General features: G+C 41.7%; 1 protein-coding gene across 2 annotated transcripts in view; it reads left to right on the top strand.

Annotated features, from left to right (window-relative positions):
• The window catches only part of ATP8A2 (ATPase phospholipid transporting 8A2), a 638305-nt gene that overhangs the window by 96287 nt on the left and 514716 nt on the right, over positions 1–27302 (top strand). For both annotated transcript variants that reach the window (XM_019525447.1, XM_019525446.1), the window contains exons 13-19: positions 567–644; positions 3649–3737; positions 4800–4844; positions 8168–8243; positions 18547–18652; positions 20888–20970; positions 21997–22046. In XM_019525447.1, coding sequence (XP_019380992.1) covers positions 567–644; positions 3649–3737; positions 4800–4844; positions 8168–8243; positions 18547–18652; positions 20888–20970; positions 21997–22046 — 527 coding nt within the window. The remainder of the gene's footprint in view (positions 1–566; positions 645–3648; positions 3738–4799; positions 4845–8167; positions 8244–18546; positions 18653–20887; positions 20971–21996; positions 22047–27302) is intronic.

Genomic DNA, 27302 nt, shown 5'->3' with positions numbered 1-27302 from the left:
AAAAAAAAAAAAAAAAAAAAAAAAAAAAATCCAGCTGAGTTTTTTGTATGTTTTGCCTATAAGATTGTTGAGTAACTTGCACTGATTTCTGATATGATTAATCTGATAGATGGTTTATTGGATTACTGGCCCATGAAGCAACTATTTTTGTAACTAAGTACAGCAATACAAACAGAATCAGTTGCATTGTTGAACTATGTTTCTTTTTTTTTCTTTTTTTTTAAGATTTGAATGTTGCAGTATATTATTTTAAAAGAGTCCCCTTTTGTGTTTTAAGTTAACTTTTTTGGCTTTGGGCTGAACATGTAGCAAATTATTTTTAACAAGTAGGTGTCATTTCCATGTTTAACCTAGATACATTTGAGAAGCAAAACCTACTATTCTGCAGGAATACTATATTCTGTGTTTTCTTTGTAGCTCAACTCCCATTAATGGAATTGGAAACTGGCAGCAAAAGCAACCTGGGATCTGAATGTTGCTCGAGATTGGACTACATAACTTCAGCACTTTTTCAGTAATTTTTTGATTATGTTACATAGGTTCAGTCTGTTTCTCTTTTCTTTCAGGATATAGATATGTTTTATACAGAAACAGATACACCTGCAATGGCCAGAACTTCAAACCTCAATGAAGAGCTTGGCCAGGTGAGAGAAACTTTTTGAATACCAATTTTTTACATAGTTAGGAGAAACCCCTAAAAGGTTACTTTACAGAGGGAGTTCTTGCATTAGGATGGTTACGGGGCCACTTCAATGTAGTATCTGATCCCAAGGTAGGGGTGCTTTATTTTAAAAAGAAATATGGTATAGAAGTTAAGCGACTTGTTCAAGGTCACTCAGAAAGCCTGACTAATTCAGAAATTGAGCCCAGACTTGTGGCCACTGTAGTACTTGAGCTACCAGGCTGTCCTCCCTACCGGACAGGATTGAATTATGCCCTTGGATATACATTTCATTTTCCATGATGCTAACCATAATAATTCATTGGTTTGACTTTCTCATAACGTAGCCTGTAGAATTTGACTCGATAATTCCTGCTTCAAGCCTGATTAACCCGAGGTTTAAGTATAGCATATATTTCCATATGACTTTTGATCCAGGGCAAGACATGTATTCAGTAGTGTAAGGCTGGGCAGACCATATCTTACCCTTCTCTACACCTTCTGGCAGCAGCAGTGCAGAAGTGTGTCAGTGAGTGAAGGGCAGTCTGGGAAATGGAATACTGCTGAATGGTAGTATGCAGTGTGGCAGGGGAAGCAGCTGGAGTTTGCTGCTTCTGGGGAGAGATGTCACCCTTTTTTTGGCCTCCAAAACAGGATATTTTGCCTGCTCAGTATGAACATGTGTGGCAGAAAAAGAGGTGACATTTCCCCTTGGTAGTAGTGAACTTCATCTGCTGCTCCTGTATGCTGCCTATTTCTGGAGCCAGAGCCCTGCGAAGGTATAGAGGGATGATGGAGGGAGTACTGCTCCAATTACAGTTCTGGCCAGTTACATCTTTGGATACATGGTTTTATCTTGTCCTCAAAATGGTGTTCTAAACGCTGTAATGCTAATAATGCATTTTGGACCTCCAAATTGTTCATGAAGTCTTAGCTGCATCTTTCACTCTTTTGTAATGTGCAGCACAAATGCTGTGCATTGAATTCTGCAGGAAGGAAGGTAGAAATCTGGTGAATCTGTAGCCTCATTCCTGAATTAGATGAAGTCAATGTTAATGCTTGAGCTGTTTTGCCTGTCACTTGGGGAATGGAAGAAAAAGGGCAAGTTCAAGTTACAAGTTTTGCTTCTAGAACTCGGGCTGATTTGAGAAATTTTTGTAAAACATCTTTTTTTAAATGAATTACCCAATAATTCTCACCCATCTGTCTGTCTTCACGATGTACGTAGTTTCACTTCTGTGTAAAAATAAAATAAAAGGTATTGTTTTATTAGCTCAAGTATATTCTGCTGGCTTGTGGGTACTCTTTGGATGGAGAAATGCTAAGGGACATCACCCTGACAGAAATACGACCTTGCTAAGGTGTTAGTCAGCACCAGTTCTTATCTGTTGATCTCTGGGAGAAGCTACAATCATGGGTCGTCTGGACTTGGTTTGGCTTTTGGATTCTGTCTCAGTGGTCTAAAGGGAGCATGGTGTATCTTAGACAGCCTCCACACCTCCATACTCTTACCTAGGTATATGTATCAAAGGTCTTGGAGTGATGGTTGCAGGACTTTACAAGCAGATTCATCAGGCACCTGACTAGACCTATTACTCCTACACCATGATCCAGAGGATTGACAGTTGCCTACTGTTCTAGAGGTCTCTTTTTGAAGCTCACAAAGTTGTATATAAGAGGACAGGTACATTACTTTTAAATAAACCTAAGGAAATCCTAGTACAATGCCCCCCAAGCCTAAACAAACACAAAAAAATCTGTCTTCTGTCAGAGTTAAAGCTGAGAATAGATCTTACTTAAAATCATATTAATGGGGAAATATAAATTAAACTGGGAAATATTTCAAATCTCAATATTGTTAAGGTTCCAATGCCAACAGTACATAAAAGAAACAGACATTTTACCTTGTAAGCACAACATAGTCCTCAGTTGTATGAATGCATTGCCCCTTCCCCTGGCCCTCCTTTTTCAGCTTCTGTTGAGTGTGAGGAATTTAAGATCCACAGGAAAGGTATAGAAATGAATCTCTGGTTTGTCTGGGGATAGATGATGCCCTTCTAGCAGGTTCTTTGAGTACAGAGGGATCTTCATTCTGTATTTCTAGTAACATGTGGTCACAATGAAATATTCCTTTCATAATTGAGGGCTGTTTGCAGACGCTACAAAAAACCCCCACCACCCCCCACCCAACCGTGCTTTACCAGAAGAAGCAGCACATTACTTTGACCTGGTTCTGCAGCATTTGTATAGATCAGGTGCTTCAGTGGAACTCTTTGATTGACTCAGCTTTAGATAAAAACATTGGCTATTAAACAGAAGTGCCATAAAAGCCCTAGTAAAGTGCCTGATCTATAGAGATGTTGGGTGAGCCGGGTCTATCTAACAAGCTACTTCTTCTGGGCATGTGCTGGGCTCAATGCAGGAGCACGTGGAATATAAAATAAAGTGCCGAGGGGAGGGGTTGGTTTTTTGTTGTTGTTGTTTTGGGGTTTTTTTAACATCTACAAGCAGACAGTGTGACCAGCAGGAACATGGTAATATCTTTTGACCAGTATGTAGAGGATGAGTGGTGGGATGTTGTGGTCTCTGTTTTGGAGCAGGAATGTTGAGAGCTGGTCTTTAGCTTGTAAATCATGGATTGGTTTGCAGTTCATAGTACATCTCGTTTGTACTGGTCTCCTTGGCTCTTTAATTAAATATTTCCAGGCTTCTTTTTTAACGTTTAGCTTGGTATCTTCAGCTGGATATGAATTGACACAGTTCTAAATTACCAATGTTAACTCAAATATTTTTTCCCTAGGAATTTACCTATACTTTTATAAGATGAACCAAGCAGCAAGTTACACCAGCCTGTATCACAGTATTTCTTAAGTGTGCATATTTTCTTTTTCTCTTTATAAACTTATTTGTCTTTCTCTTGTTTTGATTTCTGTATGTCTGTGCAAATTAATCTAATTGATTTCTTATCATTTTCATTTCTCTTCTAGGTAAAATACCTGTTTTCTGATAAAACAGGCACTCTAACATGCAATATTATGAACTTTAAGAAATGTAGTATTGCTGGAGTGACATATGGGTAGGTACTATTTTTATCGACTATAGAGCTTAATCATTTTTATTCATTAAAACTACACTTCTGTTTTCTGTTCTGTGTAAAAATTTAAATTCCTTTTTTCAGTTGTTTTGAACGTTTGTGGTCACAGAGCAGTTTTTAATAAAAATATATTGATTTCTTCTGAACTATACAATAATAAAATGCAAAAATGGGGACCATTATAAATGTGATAGAGAAACATTTTGTTTTAATGGGATGTCTTGTGCTTCCTTTGTGTAATAGGATAATGGTGATCATGGTTAAAACAACCAGTGGTGTTAAATGACCTTTAGTTCTTCCACACAACTAAGTCTGCTGAATATCATTGGAGGAGGAAAAACAAATGTTGTATTAATTCAATATGACTGAAGTCAATAATATATTTAGGTTGATTTCTTCTAAAACAGAATTTGGCCAGTAACTCATACCTGAAGACCAAATATGACTTCACTCTTTTGAATTCCTTAAACACTCCTGGAAGCCAGCCACTTTTCATTTTTGCACTAAGTTACTGGTTTTTATTATCAGCTTAAAGAAACCATGTAGATCATCTATGATAAAGCAGCAAATCAAATCAGTTATGATTCTGAAAGACTCTATATAATTGCCAGCTTGGAATCTTCTGTGGCTATGCTGTTGTACATGGTTTGCTGCTTTATAAAGCAGGAGTAGGATAGTAATTTTGGCTGGTATGTGGAGAATTAGAAATGGGATCTTGGGGAATCTCCCTGCTCATGGAATGAAGTGTCCCATTTAAAATCAGTTGCCTGTCTGCCATTTACAGTGCACATACGCTAATAAATATGTATGTATATGTTTGGGAAGGAATTATCTTAGCATTTAAGGTTGCATCCAAGATAACTCTCACTGTAGATCACACGATAAGTTAAATAACCTTCTTTGGAAGGTTGGTTTTAACCTACAAGCAGTCAAATCTGTGGTTCCAGAGTATGTTTGAAGACCTGATGTTTTGAACACAGTGCTGTTTTGCCATGGACTCTTTGATTGAAGTATCCAGTAATCTTACGTTTTTCCTTCTTTTAGTCACTTTCCAGAGTTGGAAAGAGAACGTTCATCAGAAGACTTCAGGTAAGCATTGACTGGGACTAGTTCAGTATTATGTGGAAGAAAACTTTGTGTATCAGTGAAAGAGTGTTCAAATTTTAGAAGAGAAATGGAAAAAGATGAGCGATATATTTACTCTTGGATTATAAGCCCTTGCTGGCAATGTGCCCCCTGGGTTTAGAGTTAAGTAATGTAACTCTCATGCTTTTGCTTGAGGGCTCACAGTCTGGTGCAGCCCCAGAATGGGTGGGACTAACCTGGGAAGAAGTTGGGTGGGGACAGATTTACTTGGGTGTGCTCTAATCCAGTGCAACTCCCATCGTGTTTATCTATAGATAGCTACATCTGGGGTGAAGCTTCCTTTTATGGTACAGTCACGGCTGGATTTAGAATTTTGAAAAGGGGGGTGCAATTGGTGTGATACAACATCACATAATAGTACATTTTTTATCTCAGTTAAAAAGAAGCTAGAGGCTTTACTAATATGCTAGGGACCTAGATCTATTCGGTTTAAGATTGAAGCCAAAACAAAATAACTGTATCAGAATGCGCATTCATTTGTTATCATATATTGTGTATAAAAATACAACAAACGAGGCAAAATAATCCAAATATGTTGGTTCAATAGCCCCATAATTATTAGAATAAAATTTATCTCTTTTTCAGATGCATAAAACAGTCTAGCCTTTTTGAGCGTCTTGGCAGTGTGTCCAATGCTTTGCTAAAAGTTATTTCTACACCTGAGTTAATATTCACCTTAGTTAACATTTATACATCTGAGTTAATGTTTTTAGCTATAATTAAAAACAGTCTGCAGAGCTGTGAAAAGGAACTAGATTACCAGGAACAGCTAGCAGATAATGGAATTGCAGAAGAACGGATAGCTTGATTAGTGCAACCTAATGACGCACTCTTTTTTTAATGGTCTTGAGTCACTCGAACACCTGTGGAATGAAGTTTAGAAGGAATCGGGTAGATTACAATGAGCCATGCAGTCAATTGACTCTTGTTGCTGCCTGAATAGAAATGCTGCTGCCACTGCCAGACAGTTGGTTTTAAAATTTGGGTGGACCAGGAATCAAAGGATGTGTGCAGCTATATCACTGAATCCTTTAGCCCCTGGATTTGCCCTTGGGTGCAGCTGACTTTGACTGCCGAAACAGTGAATTGTTGCTGTGAGGATTAAAATTAGCAGATGCAAATGGGATAAGGGAAAGTTTGTTTTACTAAAAAGTATTATCTGAAAAAAGAAATGGAGATCTGTGGATGTGGCCAAGAATTCTTTTCCATTGGAGTGTGGTTGTGCGGTATGTGACCCATCTGTGGCACCATCCATCACACATTCAGGCATTCTCCATGCTGCTACCTTGCAGCATGGTTTTTGTTGTTGTTGTTTTTTGACCCTGAGAGATCCCGGGGTCAAAAAAATCTGTGTGTGTGGGGAAAAAAAGTGGGGTTGAACACTTGGTGGCAGCATGGTACTGCCCACAAGCAGAGCCTGGCCAGCCAGAGCCACACTCCATCTGGTGGCCAGGCTCTCTGGTGTAGGAGCACTGCAGCTGTAGCTTCCCCCCAGGACCCTAGGTGAGGCTGCTGGGGCCAACACAGTCCCCTACCCCACCCGAGGTAACTTGCTGTGCACCAGAAGGCATGTGACACAGATGTTCCCTGGGGACAAGTAGCAGCATCACAAGTTGTGCCACTGCTTTTTGTCCCTAAGGAAATGAACATCAGCACTTGTGTGAACGCGTTCATCTGCATTCTGCATAATCTTGTGCATTGTGGCATTCTGATATTGTCTTTCAAAGCATGTCATATAAAGTCTTAATATACGTTCAGAATAGGGGACAGGCTTGGGGCTGCTTCTGTGCTGCTAATTTAAAAGGAAGCGTACACTTCTGGCTGTTGAAGGTAGCATGCAGATTCCAAACTGATGGAGTATTTAGTTTTGAATGGACCCGGAGGCTTTCTGATGGGCACATATATAGTATGAATCATAATAAATACTTAATCTAACCAGGAACCTTCTGGGCAGAGGGCCATTGGGGTGTCTTTTGTTTCAAAGAACCCAGGTGCTTGTATTCAGAAAATAAGAAGCAAAAATAGATGGCAAGAATCTGAGCTGGCCTCGAGTGGTCCTGTAGCAAAATGCTGTGAGGGAGCTTTAGGCTGAACTGTCATTTCCACTGTAACTTAGAATGAAGCAATGGAGGAAGAAAATGCCAGAGAAAGGGCTGAAGAGGCTGTGAATTACAGACCTAGATGAGCAGTGTGGGAAGTTCTTGCCTGGAAAGATGTGGTTTGGCAGGTCCTATTTGCCCAAAATACAATTCTGTAGAGCCCTTCCCGTCCCCCTTTACCCAAGACGGGGAGAGTGGGCAACAGACTGAAGGTGGTGGTGAATGCCAGGGGAAGAGAAAAAAAATGAAACTTTTGATGGACTCTGACCACATAGTTGATAGCAGCTTTTACCCTCGTGGGGTTTTGTTTGCTGTTTTTTTCTTACATTTTTATCTTTTTAGCTAAAATAACCGGGCTTCCCTGTTTGCCCTGCTTTTTTCTTGTTTTTAATGCAGGGAGAATAAGCACTTCCTGTCTGCAGTGCTGCTCTTCTTGCACATATTTCTTTTTTTCATCCTTTCTTTGTCCCTCCTCTGTATTCTTACTTTTCTCCAGCCTTTTTTTGTACTTTCCCATGCTGTTGTACTCTGTCTGTGTGCCCTCTTTATGCTAATGTAGTATACAGTCATAGTGTAACTTTCTAGCAAGAGAGAAGAAAAATTGTTCCATCAGGACAGCACCTCCCCCCAACACCCGCCTCAACTGTACAATTCCAGCATTTCAAAGTTTTGTCAAAGATCTGCTAAAACAGAGGACACGAAATATACAGCAAGAGTAGTGAAAATGATAATGCACAAAATTCTGTAAAAGAGAAAAAGTAAATTGAAAATTAAAGACAAAAATACCGTCCCCCTACTACTTGCTTTAATTCCTAATTTTGAGCGGTCCTTCTAATAATACTAGTTAAAGTTTTCAAGCAGGTGTGATGTTTTCCCCACCTACCCCCTTTTTTTTCAACTGATTTCATAGACATTAGGACTGGAAGAGACCTCGGAAGATCATAGAGTCCAGCCCCCCACCTGAAGGGCAGGAAGTCAGCTGGGGTCATAGGATCCCAGCAAGATAAGCATCCAATTTACTCCTGAAGGTGTAAATTTACTCCTGAAGGTGTAATTCACTCCTGAAGGTGTGATACTGTCCCTCTAACACTTCCTGACAAGATTATATTAATAATGAATATGTTGCTGTTGTGTTTTTAAATATTTATTCCTTCTCTTGCTCTATAGCCAGCTACCTCCTTCCACCAGTGAATCATGTGAATTTGATGACCCAAGGCTGTTGCAAAATATTGAAAATGATCACGTAAGTCTAATTCCTAGAATATCAAATTTGTATCTCAAAAAGACACATGCTAATTTACTCTGTCTGCTCCCCTTGGTATGGAGGGTTGTTAGAAGAACATCTCATGTGCATGTGTGTGATATGTTATGCTCTAGTGCAGGGGCGGGCAATTATTTTGGGCAGAGGGCCTCTTACCAAGTTTTGGCAAGCTGTCAAGGGCCGCGTGGGTAGCCCTGTCCCTTGACAGATGCCCTGTCCCCTGGTTGCCGTCTTGTAATTGCAAGTCCCACCCCCTAACCCCTGACCTTTGCTGCCAAAAGTCCCTCCTTTTACCCTTGGAAATACTCCTTTCAGCAAGGGGTTTTGCCGTCTTTGAACCAGAAAAATAACAAATTATGTTCTAAAAATAGAACATCTACAACATTCATTAATTTGATATCAAAAATATTTTTGTTCTGATTTACATGCGTTTGTGTAGTGTACACAGAGGTGACTGCACAATAGTTTAAAATGAAGTATATTGTGGGGGGTGGGTATAGGGCTGTGGGTGTGTGGGTTGTGGGTGGGTATGGGGGAGGGTGGCAGGGGTTTGTGTATGGCAATGCAAGGGGAGGTGTGGGTGCATGTGTATGGCGGGGTGTGCACATGGGACTCGCCCCTGTGCCTGCAGGCACGCATGTGCGCACACACTCACACACATCCTCTCCCCCCACTAGTTCAGGGATGCAACTGGGAGCCACAGCCAGGTGGTGCTGGGGTAGGAAGGCAGGGAACTGGCTGGGAGTGGGTAGGGCTTGGCTGCTTAAGCCTGCTTAGGGCTCCCTCTGGGTCCTACTGTCCCTGGCCTCAGTCAGCTTTGACAGGGAGTCAAGGGCGAATAAATATTTAATTTACTAAATTTTTTAGGGGCATTTTGCTTTCCCCTGCTCTAGTGGTACATTCTGCAGTGGATATAAGCACTAAAGGAAGTCGGGGAGACTGGGCAATACAATAAAGGTGGTAATTTGCAGAGGAAGATAAAAGATGAGAAGAAAATGAAACTTCTGATCATGGACTATGTTAACATAGGAGTGGTAATATTAGTTCATTTCTGTTATTGTGTAGTCCTTTAAAATGGCACAGCAAGAATCCTGACCCACAAATAGAAAATCTTTCTTTACCAAGATTCTTATCATTTAGTACCACTAAGCTTTTCAAGGATGATATATAGATATACTGTTTTATTTACTTTTCATTAAAACGAGTGGTTCTTTTAACATTTGTCCTTGGTATAATCTGTATGAGGCCTCATTCAGTGCTCTTGTATGCTGGAGGTAGAGTCTAGGTATAGATGATATAACAATTGTATCGGTATCTCATGATGGTCAGTATAAGTTGTTATGATGCAACTGTTACGTCTGTATGCTGCTAGAGAGATGCAAGTTTAGCAAAACAGTTGTATCTTTAACAATGTTGATTCAGGGTTAAATTTTCAGCAGTTGAGTTCAACTGCATCTCTGTGGGAGCATCCAGATATAGGAGTGTGCATCAGCTGTTGTAATAAAACTGTTAAGTGGCAATATTACCTTCCCATTTAAAAGCAGTAAAAAGTTAGGTCTGTCTGTAGCCTCTGAAATTTAATTTATGTGGATTTGAGAAAGGTAACACAGTAGTAACTAATGAAACAATCTATGTGAAGGTTTTCAGAAGTGAGTGACTTGTACTTCTTAGATGCCTCAGGTTTGGGTTCCCAGTAGTAATTATCCTTAAAGACCTGATTTTCACAGAGAGTAGAAACTTGTCTCTTCCAGAAATCAAGTGCATTGTAGAATAAATGTGTAACCTGAAAACTGAGGTATTTGCATTCTTGTGTTTATAACTTTGTCTTAACTTGTCTTGCATCCTAGAAATTACTATTACTGTAATTCAGTTTTGCTTTTCAAGTAATAGATGTTAAAAAGAATATAGTTAGAATAGCATTAATATTCTGTGGTAGCATGTAAAGCTCTGAGCAAGGAAACTCGTACCAAAAAGAAACTTTAGGAAGACATTGTGCACAATTATAACTCCTCTTTGTAACTTATGATATTACTGAACAAAAATTACAGCCTAATATCAATGCCCGAGGGGTTTAATTAATTATTAGTAGCAAAATGTACTATATGAGGTCATGAAGTCTGCAAAGGGGTGTAGATTTTATCTTCCACTTATTCATCAAAGAGCAGGTCTAGCTAAGAGAGAAGATGATGTTCTTTTGCTTGTAAAGAACTCTTCTTCCGTATGACGAGCTCCTGTTCTGTGTAAATTGCCACTCCAGGTTGGGTGTCGTTTGCGTTCTTTTGATAGTTTCTTTTCTCTCATTAAATAGTTACAAGTGCGGCTTCGTTGCAGAAGCTGACTTAGAGCCTCAGTAGGGGCTTATAGAGCCTTTCACCATGAGGTCACTAGTTCAGGGTCCAGACTGGGTCCAGACTGAATGGAAGATGCTAATTTGTTATGGTTGCTCAGTGGTCTATATATATCAGTGGTGCTCAACCTCTGGCCTGAGGACCAAGTGTGGCCCATGGGGCCAAATCATTTTCTGTGGGGCTCCCCACAGGTCCAAACATTTTTGGTGGCAGTGGTGGCAGCGTCAATTGCCCCAGCTTTCAAAGCCATGGTAATTAGCGCTGCTGTTAGCCAGATGAGACAGCCCTGTGCACCGGATTGCACCAGCATATGGGGTCACTCTTCATCTGGATTGGCGCACAGTGCTGAGCTGGCATCACATCCACAGACTGATCCTGTGTGCCAATCCCATGTGGGATCTAGTCCACAGACTGACCTCGTCTGTAGAATCCAGCCCTGTGCCACTCATCTGGCCCACAGGGCTGGAAGGTTCAACACCACTGATCTAGATGAACTGAATGGTTGGGTCTGTGCCACAATTGTTTCCTTTTTCAGTAGTGTCAGAAGAAACATAAGGCATCAGTGTTTACAAAACACATCAGACTAATGGATCTAGAGATCATTGGCCACATTTTTAAATGGATCTAATTACCTTCTCCAAGGTTGAGAGCCATTGATGGGGCAACATGGGGAAGCTTGCATTGCCTGTCTGTGGTGTATATGTTTTGTGGATGAGTAGAGGACCAGATTTTTAAGGAGACTTAGGTGCTGAAACAAGTACATAAGCCACCTAAGTATACCAAATAGGTGTCACTGGCTTTCAAAGGCCACAGCCCAAAGGAGGTTAGGTGTTAGCTAACCTCCCACACGTTGTCCATGTCCCCTAGGTGCCTAAGTTTTGCTTTGGATGGTGTCTTCAAAGCAGCCTAAATTCTGATGTCACTCTGCAGCTAATGAGCTCCTATTACACACACAATTCACAGGGACCTTGAAGTGAGGATTGTTTTACTTTTTGCCAGTGGGCCCAAATTTCTTAAGTGTGCTCTGAGTTTTGCTAAGATCAGATGCTTATCAGGCCCTGCATTAGGAAGGCTGGATGTGGGACACCGTGGAGTTGCAGGACAACACTCAGAGGAATCTGCAGGCACAGGTAAACACTGTGGAAGAGCACGTGCAAGAGAGAGACATGGTTTTGGCTGTTGCCAGACTTAAGTAGCTGAATTGACTTTATAGAACTACCATGGGGACACACACATGGTTCCCCAAACAGCATCTCTCAAGCAACAGGCTACTTAACTCCCAGTCTCATCAAGACACTAGGCTTTCCAATATTTAAGCTTCTCTCTTAGCATTTCAGTTCTGGCTAGGTAAGGTAGCCTGTTACTCAACTGGCTAGCTCCTAAAGATACATTTCTTAGGTGCTTAGCTCCCCAAGGATGTGGGGATAATTTAGGTGGCACAGTGCCACCTAACTTGAGGCTGAAAAATCTACTGGCAGTAGGTGCTATGAGGGGTTTGGGTGTTGTTGTGTTAACACCTAAATCCTTTTAAAGATCTAGCCTTTTATGTCTCTCTAGATCCATTAGTCTGATGCACTTTACAGACATTGGAGTAGCTTACCCAGTCCTCAGTCACACTGCATAGCCCCCTATGTTATCTCTTAGACTGGCAGCAACTTAGCTGCGTCCATGCAGCACCAAGGGCAACCTAATTGGCATTGCTTTTATAGGAGGCTCAGAAGGTTAGGACACTTTCCAGGAAAAATTTGCTTCATTTTGCTTTGTTATGGGTTTGTGTGCTGGTGTGCAGCTAAAAAGTGCCACGGATCTGGAGATCAGTCTCTTTTATTAAAAAAGAAAAAGAAAAGAAAAGCTGTTTTTTCACAGCTTTTAATTTCACCTGCATCTTCATTGGCATGAAACTTGCAAGTGTAAAGCATTGTCTATCTGTCCTTTTTTATTTAAAAAAATGAAACTCCCACAGTTCTGGGATGTTCAAATGTCAATAGTTAAAAGAAAGTGGGTTTGTTTAGATATTGAGGATCATGTATTCTTTCAGAGGCTATGTTTTACAGGTGCCTAATACCCTCAACTCCTACCAGCTTCACTCTGGAGGTGCCCAACATTTCCCAGGACTGAGCTGTCAAACATGTTTTTTTCTGTAGGACTGAGAAGTAGCACTTTTTATCATGTTGCACTCAGAGTCCATTAAAAATATTTCAACCCATGTTCTCTTGGGAACAAAATGGCTAATGACTTTGCTAGCTGTGCTGATGGTGGAACTGTCATCTGTATGATTTATTGTGTATTAAGTAGCAAGTAAAGTCATCTGACCCTGGCAAATGCTCTGCAAGTCTTTTGAGCCAGTTGCCTGAAAAATGGGTCAATTCCTCCTCTTTTTTTCAGTTAAAACTATGAGCAGAGGAGTTGATCTATCATTACATGTCACTACCAAGTTGGAGAGAGTCATTTTTACACACACGCACACATATTGCATTTGTCTTTGGGGGAAGACACCCAGTGCTCCTCTATCCTCGGACACACAGGTATATATTGTCTGTGAACATAAACTGTGTACATGTACCTTTGAATGCATCCAGGTTGTTCACAGAAAAGTCCCAGCATTAACCAAATCCAAGCCTTCCAGGACCCAGATGACATAAGGAGGTTTTCAAGTGTCTGGTCTTACTCTCATAATTCATGGACAATCTCCTGCATCTCAGGCAGTAAAGCAGGTGTGGGCAAAATGCATTCTGTGGGCCAAATCCATCCCTGCAAGGGATTTTATCTGGCCCATGGTGGGTCCCTAGGCCCAACCCAGCCCAGGGCCAGGGGATAGCTTGGGCCATGGTGTATATGGCTATTCCTGCTGTCCCTGGGTTTGCAGCAGTGCTGGGATGACATGGCGGCCAGATTCAGCTTCCTAGCAGGCCCTGCAGTGGTGGCTTCTTCCAGCTGCCACTGCCAATCTCTGTCACTGTAGCTGGACCCAGCCCAGCTGTCTGGACACCCTAGCCGCCTTGCTCCACACCCACTGTTCAGGGTGATGGATCAAGCAGACGGGTTGAGGTCTCCTTGGAGGCTAGCATGGGAGCTGTGCAGGCAGGGCAGGTGGGATCAGGGAACAGCATCTGGGAACAGGATGGGCAGGTGGGGTTGGAGCCAGGGCTGGGATCAGAACTGGGGTTATGGGGCGGTGACAGCATGGGGCTAGGGCGCAGGGCAGAGCCACAATCTGCCTACATGCCCATGGAACACGCATCAATTGTACAGGCAGAGATGTGCAGGGAGTGGATTCTGGCTCTTCCCCAGGCCCCAGCCCCATACTGTTACTGCCTCGTGATCCTGATCCCAGCCCTCCTGTTCCACTCCCTGCTGTGGCTTCCCACCTGCCCATGGCTTAATTCCATCTGTCCAGCTGAGCAGACCCTGCTCACATGGGTTCTGGGCCAGTTTCCATAGAGACCCCAGGATTGCTGGGTGGTGACAGCACAAGGCCAGGCCCCAGGGCAGAGCCACTTTGGGAGTTTTGGTGAGCTGCTGCAGGAAGGTGTCAATCCAGCCTGCAACAGCTCATCAAACCCCTGAAGTGGCCCTTTGGCCCAAATAATTACCCAGTGAACACACCCCTTCAATAAAGGCTCTTATTTTTATGTCAAACAATCTGGGGTTCAGTCCACCTGACAGTCCAATCAAGGTATTAAAATGTTTGTAAACTAGGAGTTGTACAGTGTTTCTGCACATGTGCACATATCCTGAGTTGATCACAAGTGTGGATGCAGTACATGTGATTTTGAGAATCTGGATCAGTAGGGGTACTTGGGTAAGGTTTATATATCCCAGGTTGAAACTAGGATAGGTAGGTCAAACAGATCTCTGCTTCTAAGCATCAACATTTGAGTTAAACCATCTGTAACAGGGATGATTGGGGCCTGGGAAAGAGAAGACTTAAAACTTGGTGGTAAGAGCAATCATGAGGCAGCTAAGTAGTGAAATAAGTCCAGATATCAAGAATAAAAAAAGGGAGGAGACTACAAGTGATGGGTGCAGAGGGGGGAGAGATTGAGAGTTTAAAAAAAACCCAGCCAAACAGTTGCAGCATCTATAGCATGGCCAGGGCCCAACAAAAGGGTGTACTCCTGTAACCCCATCATTAGGGAGCATTTCAACAATAAACAGGTTAGGAACTGCTTTAATAAAGTAAAACTCCGTAAAGCAGGCACTGTTAACCTGTGAAGACCTATACAGGGTTTTTAGACTTCGAGTGAGAATGGGAAGTATCATCATAGAAACCCTTAAGGAATATGAAGATCTTTTCACATAATATGAAGCAGCATTTTGAACCATCTCTTGGTATTTGCTGGTACAATAAACAATGTGTCAGTATCAGAACAATATAGCAAGAAGGCAAATGACAGCTGGATACAAGAGCTGCAGTGATAAGCTGGGTCTCACTGGTTTGGTGATCTGTTGATCTAGAATGGTAAGGCAGCCACATAATCCATTGTAAACTGTGAAAACAGCACAAATGAAAGTGTTGGCCTGGTATAAGTAAATCAGGGATAGACTTTGAAACCTATCAACAGTGCAAAGCAGATTATAATATATCAGCTGAAAAGGCATTGTGAAAGTGTGTAAGAGGCAAGGTGATATATTTGCAAATGGACATCAAAGGCCTGCAGCAACAGAAGCTGAAATGTGAATCCAGCAGGCTGCTTACTTTGTGGAGCAGGAGGTATAACTTTTTACTGCTTTCACTGGAAATAGCACAGCAGCTGGATGCAACCTCCTACCCATTAACTTGCCACAGACTTTCAATTTCTCACATTTCATTATGATCAAATGCCATCTGTTAATTTCTTTTACTGTGGATTGCACTTCCTGACATAATGAGAATTAAAACAGTCCAGGATGAGTCTCTGCCATCCCACTGAGGTCTAACCATCGGAGCCAAATGTATGCAGGATACAATAGTCTGAAAAACTTACATTAAGCCGCTAAATATATAAATGTTAGGACTGCTGTGAGGTTTTTTTTTCTTTTAGAAGGGCATCTTTTTAAGATTGCATCTTCTCCTTATTTTTTTTACATTTACTTTGTTGTGATTTATTTAAGTGTCATGCTGTAAGTGATATGTGGCTCTGTGGCCTTTTATTGTGAAAAGCCAGGTAATGTGTAATGGTAGGGTTTTAGACTGCAGATATAGAAATAGAATGTGGGCCACTGTATATGCTGTAATTTATTATTCTAGAATTGCAGTTTGTTGCAGAGTTCATTTTAAGCTTGTCCCTGAAACTGGATGTAAAGTGACACAAAGTTTGTGCTTAGCTTATGTTACCGACTCCTTTAGTGGCCTTGAGAAAGGCACTTTTACTTTTTGTTACAGAATACCACATGCTTATTTAGCCTTTATAGTCTCACCCTGATTGCAGACAAACTGGACGGGTCCTGTTAGCTTCATCCCAAAACAAAACACTATTTTTCAAAATTATCTAAGAGCCAGACATAAAGGAAGAGTTCTACAGGAAGTAGCCCAAGGTTGGAGTACTAGTATCTATGCACTCTACGAAGAGCAAATCTTGAATGCCTTTTGCTTAGAATATTTTACATTAACTCCACTCTAGTAAAAGGTTTGTTATGATTGATTAGTTAATATTTGGAAAGCACTTTGATTATGAAATATAATGCCTAGCATTATCTGGTGTTACACTGTTTCTTCTTTTGTATCTATAACACATTTTTAATGGATACTACTTGGAAAAATAAAATATTTTTGGTAAACAAGAATTAGCTGGTGGCAAGTATTCTTAAAGGGGAACACAGCCTGTTGACATTTAAAAAAAAAAATAGTTCCATGCCTGTGGGCTTTTTATTTGTTCTGAAAGCTGTTTATAGTGTATGTGACACACAGCTGTGTAAGAATAATTGTTTAACTACATGAATAAAGGGAATAAAAGCTCATGAATTGCTAGGTTTGCAGAACTTAAATTGCACCTTCTATTATAGTACCAGCTTTTTTCATTATAGTTATGAAAAAGTAGACAATTTTACTGTACTTCAGGTCAGAGTTTGTAGTGACTTTCTATTGTAATCCTATGGCCTATACTAGTGCTCCATTGGTACCATGTTTGGAGGACAGGGGTGGGGTTGAGCAATGTTCATAAACACCTGCTTTAATAAGAAGAATGGAGGGAATTGAGGTGGTATTTTCAGAATTATCAAAGTGACTTAGGCACACAAGTTCCATTACAACTTTCAGTTGGACTTTGCACTTGTGAAAATATCACTGTTGAGTTGTTTAACACCTGTCTTGGATGCTTGGTTCTGCACTCATATGGTGTAGTAACAGTTTTTTCATCTTAACATTTCTGAATCTCTTAACTAATGCCAAAGGTATTTTCACAGTATGAAAACTTTGTTGTTTATCTTTTATGGGCTAAGATGACTGCATCCAGCTGTGGGGGAGAAGAGAGAAAAGAAATGGAAAGAAACAGAAAAAACAAGGAGGGAGAAAAGAGAGAAAAGAAAGGAAAAAGGAGAAAAGAGAGAGAGGAAAGAAAGGAGGGGGGTGGAGGCTAGGTTGTGTGGGTATGTAGGTGACTTAAAAGCCTCGTCTTTGTCTTGAACAATCTGCTGCAGCAGGGGCAGGAAAGTGGTGAGAACTGGGTACGAGAGGTTTTTGTTTTCCTGGCCACATGTTACTTCATTGCTTCTGCCGAGTGTTGCTATTTGAAGGCCAGTGCTCCATTCTGAATTGATGACCTCCAGGATGGACAGTCATGAGCAATTTGCTCCCATGACTCCAGGTCAATGCTGAAATTCTTTAGGGACACCTTTAGAGTGTCCTTGTACCACTTCTTTGGTGTGCTGTGATAGCATACTCAACTTGACAGTTCACTATAGAAGATTTTCTTCGGCAAGTGAGTGTCGGGCATTCTTAAAAAGTGGCTAGCCCATCTTAGTAGCACCAGTTTCAGTAGAGTGTGAATACTGGGGAGAGCTGATCTTCTGAACACCTTGGAATCTTGTTCTGCCACTTGATCTTTAGTATCTTTTGCAGGCAACACAGGTGGAAGTGGTTTAGTATCTTGATATGTCGCTGGTTTCACAGGCGTAAAGGAGGGTCAGGAGAATGATGGTTTTGTAGACCTTCAGTTTCATCGACATTCTGTCCCATGAAAACTTCGTAGTTCTGTAACCACCTTTTTGGTGGCCCATGGAACTGGAACACAGTGAACCGGAATTCTAAGACATTTAAATAAAAATCTCAGGTCCTTTTTCTTTTTAAATGAATAGCTCTTGCTCAACAAGGACCTCCGCTGTGCTAGCAGGATAATATGGTTGCTGGTTGTGTATTTTAATGTGTTTTTTGAGTATTCATTAGATTTTTTTTTTTTTTCTTGGTTGTATAATGTATTGGGTTTTTTGTGTATAATGAGTGCGTTATATTACTCTACTAGTTGGTTCAAAGAAACAACAGGGACTTACTACTACTACTACTGCTGCTGTTAGCATTAAGATTTCACTTCTTGCTCAAATAGTAGACTCTCTATGGGCCTGACCTCATAAGGTCTTGCTTCTTGGATCCTTGTTTTGCTTAAGTAAATGCTACCAAATTGTAATTTTCTACTCCCCTGACCAGTGGTAATGTTAACGCTGATCTGTGGAGTTGTAAATTCCATGAGTTCATGGAAGTGTGAGATCTTTTTCTTGACTGGAAAGTTAACAGCTCTAGTTTCCAGCTCTTGTTTGTGACATTGGTAGGTGGCGTGCTGGCCCGTAGTATGCTACTATTATGGTGAGAGGTGAAAGAGTGGTAGTGCAGTGAATTAGAAAGAGAGGGTGTTGCAGGTCTGGACAGGCTGAATTGTGTAATACAACCCAGAATGCAACCACAGTTTATGCATTTAGTCTGCATGGAATGAATTTATTGCATTAATTGGAAATGTCCCTTGTAGCCCACAGCTGCTCATATACAGGAGTTCCTCACTTTGCTGGCTGTGTGTCACACTGTTGTTCCTGAGAGACAAGGAAATAAAATAATCTACCAGGCCTCTTCACCAGGTTGGTCACTTTCTCCTGCTTTTTGGGGTGAATAACTAAGAGCTTTTAGATGCTTTTACAATAATACTGCCCTCCTTTCTAATGTCATTTTTAAGACAACAGGATGCATATCTCCTAGAATTTCTCACTGCATACAGAACACGGCCCTTTAGACTACATGCTTCGGAGGTGCTTTCCTCTACTGTCTTATGTGAAGGGATGGGGCATGGTTCAGGATGCTTCACCTGCTTGCTCCTTGGGGAGGTTATAAAAGCAGCATTCATTTTGCTAAGGTTAGCTTCGGTCACAGACTCCTTTGGCTTTGAGTAAGACTGTCTTAACTTCCCAGGACTTTCTGTTAAATGAGACTTCTCTACTGTTAGTGTCATCACTTTCATTTTTCTCTGAATCGGATATAAAATGTCTGTTCCATTCTAGTTTTGGAGCATTTTGCATCTGTCTGTCTGTATGTGTAAATGGCAAAGTAATGTCAAGGCAATGGAGGTCTATACCATATTCACTCATATCTGAGATGAGATTCTTCTCCCCACAATCAGCATCGGGGAAGAAGCCCCTTGTCTTGGATTTGCATACAATGCAGGTGGAGGGGGGAAGGGACGGGTGTCTGCTGCAGCTCTGACTCTGGCCCTGAGCCCATGTCAGAGCCAGAGTCAGACCCACAGCAACTGCCTGTTCCCTTCCCCCTTTCCCTCCACTTGCCCTGTGCAGCTTCTGCCCCTCAGCTCCCTTCCCCTGCCTCCCTCTTTACTGTCAGGGCTAGGGCTGGTTTCCTCTTGAGCATGGAGCACAGTTCCCTGCCTGGCAAATCAGCAGCACCGACACGGCTGCATGGTTGGCAAGGGCTGTGCTTCTACCTTCCTTGTTCTTGGGAAGGAACAGACCCCCCGGCAGCATCTAATGGTAAGGGGGGAGGGCAGGAGAGGCGAAAATGCAGAGACTGGGGGCAGCTTGGCATGGGTCAGTGAAGATGGGGGGAGGGGCAGGAAAGCGGCAGGGGGAAGAAGTTGGGGGGCAGGGCAAGGGGGCTGCCTGACCCCCTCCCCACCACCTGAATCTTCCACCCATTGCTTTTCCTGCTGTAGCAGTGGGAACATGGGATGATTTAAAGACAACCCTCTGATACTTAGATTCTGTACTTGGAAAATCACAACAAATATATACATTTAGGGGAGTCTAATTATTTTGATCTAATTATTGAGGGCGTTATCTTAAATTCAGGGTTGTCTTAGATTCAAGTAAACACTGTAATCTACAGAGTTGTATGATTCCCTCCATTCTGCGTTGAGGAGAGCAAAAAAAACAAACGAGCAAATGAGACGAATGCATCCTCTGCATATGAAAGCAGAATGCACATCAGCTGTTGCTTTGTGGGGCCTTTTAAAATAGCTTTATTGTATTACACAGGAACTTGGTCACTGGTTAATATTGTTGTATGGAACATGAATTCCTGCCCATGCCTCTTACCTCTTTCCTAGGAGGGTTGGATAGAGGAATGGGTGAAGAGCCAATAGCAGGGAAGTCCTGCTGTGAACAAAGGTATCAGGATGTAGGAAGGCCCAAGAAGCACTACTGGAATTCCCATGTCTCCCTGGGGAAAGTTGGGTCGGGTAGGGAGTTCAGTCTATCCCACTTACCTTCTTATGGTGGTCGGCATCCTGCTACCTAAGGCTATGCCTATGAGTTCTGTTTGATCTCTTAACTGCAAGGCCCACTTCGGTCTCTAGTACACTTTGGGAATGTTCTTCGTGGCAAGAATTTTGTGTTAGTGTATCAGAAACTGGCTTAAATTCATGTTGGATGAATATAGCTTTGATCATGCTAATTTTCAGACCAAGTTTAAAGAAAAGTCTTATATAAAATGACACAGTCTGTCTGTTTCATGATATCGGATCTTAATTTTTCAGTAAGTATGAAGTACTGTATACAGAAATCAAAATAGGGAGCATTGTGTGCACCCCAGTTAATCCCAAGGCATGGTTAGTAGGAGGAATGGAAATGTAAACCATCTTTGAGCTAAAGGTTAGAGAGAGAACATTTGCATTGCTGAGGTAGCTTAGCTCTTAAAGAGACTTCAGAAATCTAGTTCCATAAATGGCCATTTTCTTGTACTCTGGCAAAACAGTGTCGGAACAATTTTGTATTAGTAACCCTTTCCTTCCTTCTTCTCCCCAGCCCCTTAGATCAGACTGTATTACTAATTAATTCTCAATAAAGGTAAGCTCTTTTTATTGACAGATGAGGGGGCATTAGTAAAAGGAGCAAAAAGACTTGGCTACATCTTCACAGGAAGAACTCCTCATTCAGTTATTATTGATGCGGTAAGTAGAGGACGTAGACTGCATAGTAGCTTTCAAAAGCTGGGGGTATGTATCTGCAGCTTTTCAGGGGTGCACTTGCAGGGTGTGGGCACACAGACTCTGGCAGAGCAGAAAGGCCACAGCAAATGTTTTGTGTAGATGTGAGTCCCTTTGTTTTGCCCTTTAGCGAGTAATAAAGTAGTAGAGTAATAGGTGCAGTAGCCTGTGTTGATTAACTTTTGTCTGGGAATCAAATTGCTTGAGCTGGGCAACAAAGAAAGAAAATAAAATACCTGGTTTGAAAATAAATTACTGTATATAGATATGTGTTGTTGTTTTTATACTCCTAAATTTTGAAAGATGATAGAGTTGAAACTTGAGTTTGTTTTTGAAGATGGGTTACCTTTTAGGTATGCCTTGGATGTGTGTTGTACAGATGAAATTTAACAGGTAGGCCACTTGGTTGGCATGGGTCTAAATTCTGGTCTTATTTATACCTACATGTATCTGAGTGGGTACTTTAATAACTCTGAATTGAATGGGTGCATCTAAGATTAGGACTTGGTCCAGGAAAGACATCAATTGACCCCCTCCATCCCCGCTTCTTCCCATTAAATGTGTTACTTATGTGCTGTTTTAGATTTTTAACTACCGATGAGGTCTGAATACTCCCGTAAATGAGAAGGGATACAGTGAGCAAGCTGGTGTCTTTCCAGACTGGGCTTCAGTGTAGATTTTTCACTGGGTCAGACCATAGGTTCATTTATTCCTCAATGAAGTACAATCACACTGAAATGACATTCAAAAGATAATGAAGAAGTTTAAGTTGTTGGAGTTGGATTTGTGCAAATAACTAAAATTTGCCTCTTGCTTGTGTTAAAACTAAAATAGGGTAATATGCCACTTCAACCAGGAGAGGGTGCAATTACCACATCAGATCTGAAGTATAGTCTGGAAAATCCCAGCATTTTTATGTATCCTTGCATGGTGTTCACACCATTAATTTTATATACTTTTTTATGATACTAGCACATTGTATTTTTGCAGCTGGGAAAAGAAGAAACCTTTGAAATTCTTAATGTTCTGGAGTTTTCTAGGTAAGTAACTTTTACAGATATTAAATGCTAAGCAAAAAACAAAATGTGCTGGTAAAATTATTTTTACATCAGATGTTCACCATGGAGAACTCTAGAGAAATTTTATTGGATTCATGGAAAAGTAAGGGTAGGAGAGACCCTCAAAGGTCATATAATCCAACCCCCTGCCAAAGGCAGGATCATCTGTATCCAAACCACCCTACACAGATCCATTGTCTAACCTATTAGTAAAATCACACAGTCAACCCTGACACAACCACAAGGCATAACACCCTAATTTGCTATAGGTAAAGCAGGGAGACAACAGTGGCCATTGTTCTGCTTTTAGATGGTTGTTGAAATGTGCTTGAGAAATCCAAGAAAGAGGGCCACATGACCTGCTAGAGAGAGAGACAAAACCCCTACAGACCTTACCAATCTGACCATATGGTAAAATTCTTTCCTGACACCAAATATGGTGATCAGTGTGACCTTGAGTTGACAGGCAAGACCCTCTAGCCAAAAACCTGTGCTACACCCCATTTAATGCCTAGATTTGGCTATAACCAAGTGCTGCTGAGGAAGGACAAAATAACCAAACCCTGATGCATAGCAACAGGAGGAGGAGGAAATTCTTTTCTGGCCCCGTATGGTAACCAGCAAAGCCCAGAAACATGGGAAATAAACACTGAAGCATAGGCATACCCACACTTAGATCACTGGTAACAAATGCTTGTCAAACCTCCTCTTGAGCATCTCCAGTGATGGAGATTCCACAACATCCTTGGGCAATCTACTCCAGGGAAGAATTTTTTTCAGATATCCAATCTAAATTTACTTTGCAACTTCATGCCACTAGTCCATATCCTGCAGCAAGAAAGAAAGTGTGTTCCCTCTTTTTATGGCAGCCCTTCAAGTATTTGAAGACTGCTATGATGTCCCTTCTTAAGTACCTTTCCCACAAACTGAACATACCTATTTCCTTCAACTCTCCTCATGTGGCTTGCCTTTCAAGACCTCTAACATTTTTGCCACCTGCTTCTGGACTCTGTCTCTAATTTTTCCATCCTGTTTGAAATATGGAGCCCAAAACTGCACGCAGTACTCTAAATGAGGCCTAACCAGGACTGAGTAGAGGGACTACCACATCCTATGTCTTGCACCTAATGCTTCCATTGATGCAGCCCAAAACTACACTTGCAGCAGCATCACACTGTAGACTCATTGAGTCTGTGATCCACCACTACTCTCCATAGTGCTGCCATCCAGCCAGCTGATACCCATTTTTTTATCGGTCTTCAATTATTCTTCCCAAGATATATGTAGCACATTGTATTTGTCAATATTGAACTACATCCCATTAGCTCCAGCCCAGTTTTCCAGTCTGTCAAGACCATTCTGAATTACACTTCTGTCTTCCAATGGCTTACAGTCCTCCTTGAACAGATTTGCAGATGACAAAACTTGGAAGCTTTCATTTCCAGTGTCCAAGTCCATTCATAAGAATGTTGAACAGCCCTAAGCCCAGGGCAGACCCCTGTGTGACTCTAGTTGAAACCTCCTGTCATTCTTACGAGTTTCCACTTATAATTGCTCTTTGCCTGTGACTATTGAGCCAGTTGTTGGTCCACCTTGTAGTAATTTTGTCTTGCCCACCTTTTTCAGTTTGTTTAATGAGAAGATCATGTGGGACCTTGTCAAAAGCCTTGCTGAAGTTCAGATACATTATATCCATAGCATTTCCTTCACCTACATAAGCAGTTACTTTGTCAAAGAAGGAGATTAGGTTTGCTTAACATGATTTGTTTTTCGTAAATTCATGCTGGCTGCTTGTGATCAGTAGGACTGTGCAAAGCTTTGGTTGCTGATTTGATTTGGCAGAGATTTGGCCTGATTGGGTAGCCAAATCTCTGAATCTGAATCAAATCGGGAGACCCTTTAATCTTTCCGAATAGAATTGGACCCCTCCAAATCGATTCTGAAAGTTTCAACCATTTGGCCGTAGACACAGCTTTAAATGTTTTTTCTACATACCCCAAGGTACCAGGTGGCTTGTGAACTCTGAGATGGTGGGGCAGATGGAGCGTCCCACAAGAGTGCGGGGGGTTCCCCAGCACGCTCAGCAGTAGACCCAGAAGTGGACCAGAAGCATTTCCGATCCACTTCCGGGTCTGCTGGGGAGCACGTGGGGGGGATCCCCTTGTGCCCCCCTGGCTTGGTGACTGGTGCCTCCACTCCTGTGAGATGCTCCACCCGTCCCACCATCTCGGCATTCATGAGCCACCTGGTACCTTGGGGTATGTAGAAAAAACTTCTAAAGCTGTGTCTATCTCCAAATTGCTGTTTTTTCCGAATCAGCATCAAATATTCAGATTTGGATTTGGCCGAATTGAATCGGGGCAGTGATCCGAATCAATGAATCAATCACTGTCCCTGATTTTGGGCCAGTTCCAAATGTGAATCAAATACAGCCTGTTTTACACACCCCTAGTGATCAGCCTTTCCTCCTCCAGATACTTGCAAATGGCCTTCCTTAGTATATGCTTCTGTAACTTCCCAGTATAGAGATAAGGCTAACCAGCACGTTGTTCCCCAGGCCCTCCCTTTTTTGTCCGTGTTTTTTTTTTGTTTTTAAGAGGGGCGGTATGTTGGTCCTTTTCCAGTCCTCTGGTATCTCGCCTGTCTTCCATGACTTCATAAATATTATTGCCATGGGCTCAGCAGTCACCTTTGCCAACTTCTTCAGTACTGTGGGATGAAGATCATCAGGCCCATGCTGACTTGAATTCATTCAGACCCATCAAAAGACAGTTCCTTTTATTATCTAATCCCTCAGTTTGTCCATTTTTTTAACTAAATAATTGTTATTAGGTGCCTGGTTGCATACCAAGTTTACCTAGTTAGACCTCCATGCCTTCTAGTTTTTCCTCGTCTGGGGTTCATGGGCTGTTCCTTCTTACAAACAGCTGCAGTTTTAACAATTGGTTGGAACATGGAAATGGGGCCTTAGAGGTCTTTCCTAGTCACAGTGCCCTCACAGACGTGTTGTTAGTGTCCTGATCCCAAATCCCACTTCTCTGTGCTTGAATATTCTCATTGCACAAGTGGGGAAAGTCTTATTGACCTCTCTAAGGAAAGTGCTTTTGATCCTGCCAGATGAAAATCACTACGTAAGGAAGAGGTAGTATTCATCGTTTTTCATGCAGGCAGGTGGAATTTCCCACTGGATGGAGATTTGTTGCCTTTGCTCTTTAGCCACCAAAGATCTCATTTTCTTATCGTTTCTCACTAGGAGAGATTATAGCATAGTTCAGTTATACTAAGATTTTTCACTACTCTGGCAGAGTAAAAGATGAGGCCTTAAGATTCTTGCTCTGAGGAAAATGGAGGTCCTCTTTTTGAGACTAAAATGTAACAAGAAAAAAAAGTGTTTTGGGTTTGACTAGAGACTTGCCTTTTTTTTGCAGTTCTCTTCACAGTGCTGTGGTCCAACATCTAGTTTGACTTTTTAGTCACCTTGATCTTCCGTATGGCCTAAAATCAGTGCCCAAGTTACTGTGTAACGTGTGGGGAAACTCAACACGGGGAAATTATATAGGAGGAAATTCACTTCAGGAAACAAGGAAGAGAAGTACTTTTCTATAAGTAGACCTGAAGCCTGCCTCATTTCAGGCAGTGTTTGAAGGTGCACATACTTTTGTGAGGTCTTGCCAGTTCTGTGTTCAAAGAAAGGTTGCAAAGTGAAGTCCTCAGGTCCAGAAATGCCCATGTTAAGATTGCTCAGTAGATACTTTTCTGTATATTTGTTTACAAGGTGATTACATTATTGCAGGCTGTTTATTTCCAAAATACCCTCAGAATTTCAGATAATGGGACACAGAACAAGGATGTATGCCTAATTTGCTGTGCTTCATTCACAGGACTTGATCCTCTATGCTAGTGCTTGGTAATCTTTCAGAGCAGTGGACTAGGCATTTGAGCTTCAGCTGGCACCATGCCTTCCCCCTGCTACTTTGATCCCTTCTGTACTCTATATTTCACCCCCCACAAGTTACTGGGTGCCACTGAAAGCTGTGGCAAATAACAGCGGAGATTGGCAAACTCAGTGGTAAGGGCACAGAGTAGTCTTCAAGTGGCTGCTTTAACACAGCTCCTTTAAATTACTGTTTTAAAACTTCCACCGCTGGAAGTCTGTCTAGGAGAGGGAGTGGTACAGGTTTTCAGCCTGCAATTGCTCTGTATCCCTTGCTCTTAGTGCCTTCCTGAGACTCAGTGATCCTGATCTGGGAAAGACATGGGGAGCAGTGGCTGCTTCGCTCCTTAAATTCTGGGTTGGAGGTGGGGTGGAGGGAGTAGAATTGTAGAGAGAGACTCCCTGTCTTTCTCCAACCAGGCACACCTAGGTCTTTGGAACAGGTGGAGGAGTGTTTTCCTGCCACTCTCGTCTTCTCTCAGACCAGTCCAGAAGGGGACTGGAGAAGTGGGGCAAAACCTTCTGTCCATTCCTCAGACTTGGGAACCTAGTCTGGGGAGCAGGTAGGGGGCTTTCCCACGCTGCTCCACACCCCTCCTGTATCAGAGTGGGAGAGGAGCGTACAGGAATTCATTCTTGCAAGAGAATTTCTCTCATAGGGTAAACCTAGGTTGATACCCAGATCATTTCACTTCCCAAAGGGCATGTTTCCCTTGGGAGAAATTTAACGAACACTTATAGAGTCATTGTTTTGACTAGAAGAGAGGCAATTTTCACCATGGAAACTTTAAAGTCTACATGTGGCCACTGTATTTTTCAATTGGTTAGACTGATATGACATTCTTGTAAGGAAGGGGAGAAAAATCCATGTTCTCTATCATATGTATAAAGGGCAATGTTAAGATTTTGTAAACAATCTTCACTTTGATATTTGTATATTTTATTTTGCTTGGGATATGAGCTTAAAGTTGAGCATCTGCTAACAGTTTTACTGAGTCCTTAGTGCACAGATCTTTATTAGGCAAGGGCACAAAATGCCATGTGATTGTTAGAGGGTCTGTCTACTTGTAGGAGAGTCTGTCTCTAGCACCATCTACTTCCTATAGAAAATATGGAAGAAACTCCTAAAATGCAATTTGCAAACAAGAAAAAACAGAGTGCAGGGGATACCTAAGTGTCTACTACTGTTTATCCCTTTGATTTTGAATTATCTGGCTTTTGTTAATGTGTAAATTCTAAAGCAAGAAACTTTGTTTGTAAAGTTAGGGGCTAAGGACAGACATTACGCATAAACTGGTTTAAGT

Source organism: Gavialis gangeticus, unplaced genomic scaffold, assembly GCF_001723915.1.
Source record: "Gavialis gangeticus isolate Ggan-Ray unplaced genomic scaffold, GavGan_comp1, whole genome shotgun sequence".
Taxonomy (NCBI): domain Eukaryota; kingdom Metazoa; phylum Chordata; order Crocodylia; family Gavialidae; genus Gavialis; species Gavialis gangeticus.
Note: the sequence above shows the minus strand (reverse complement) of the source record. Positions and strands in the feature narration are given on the sequence as shown.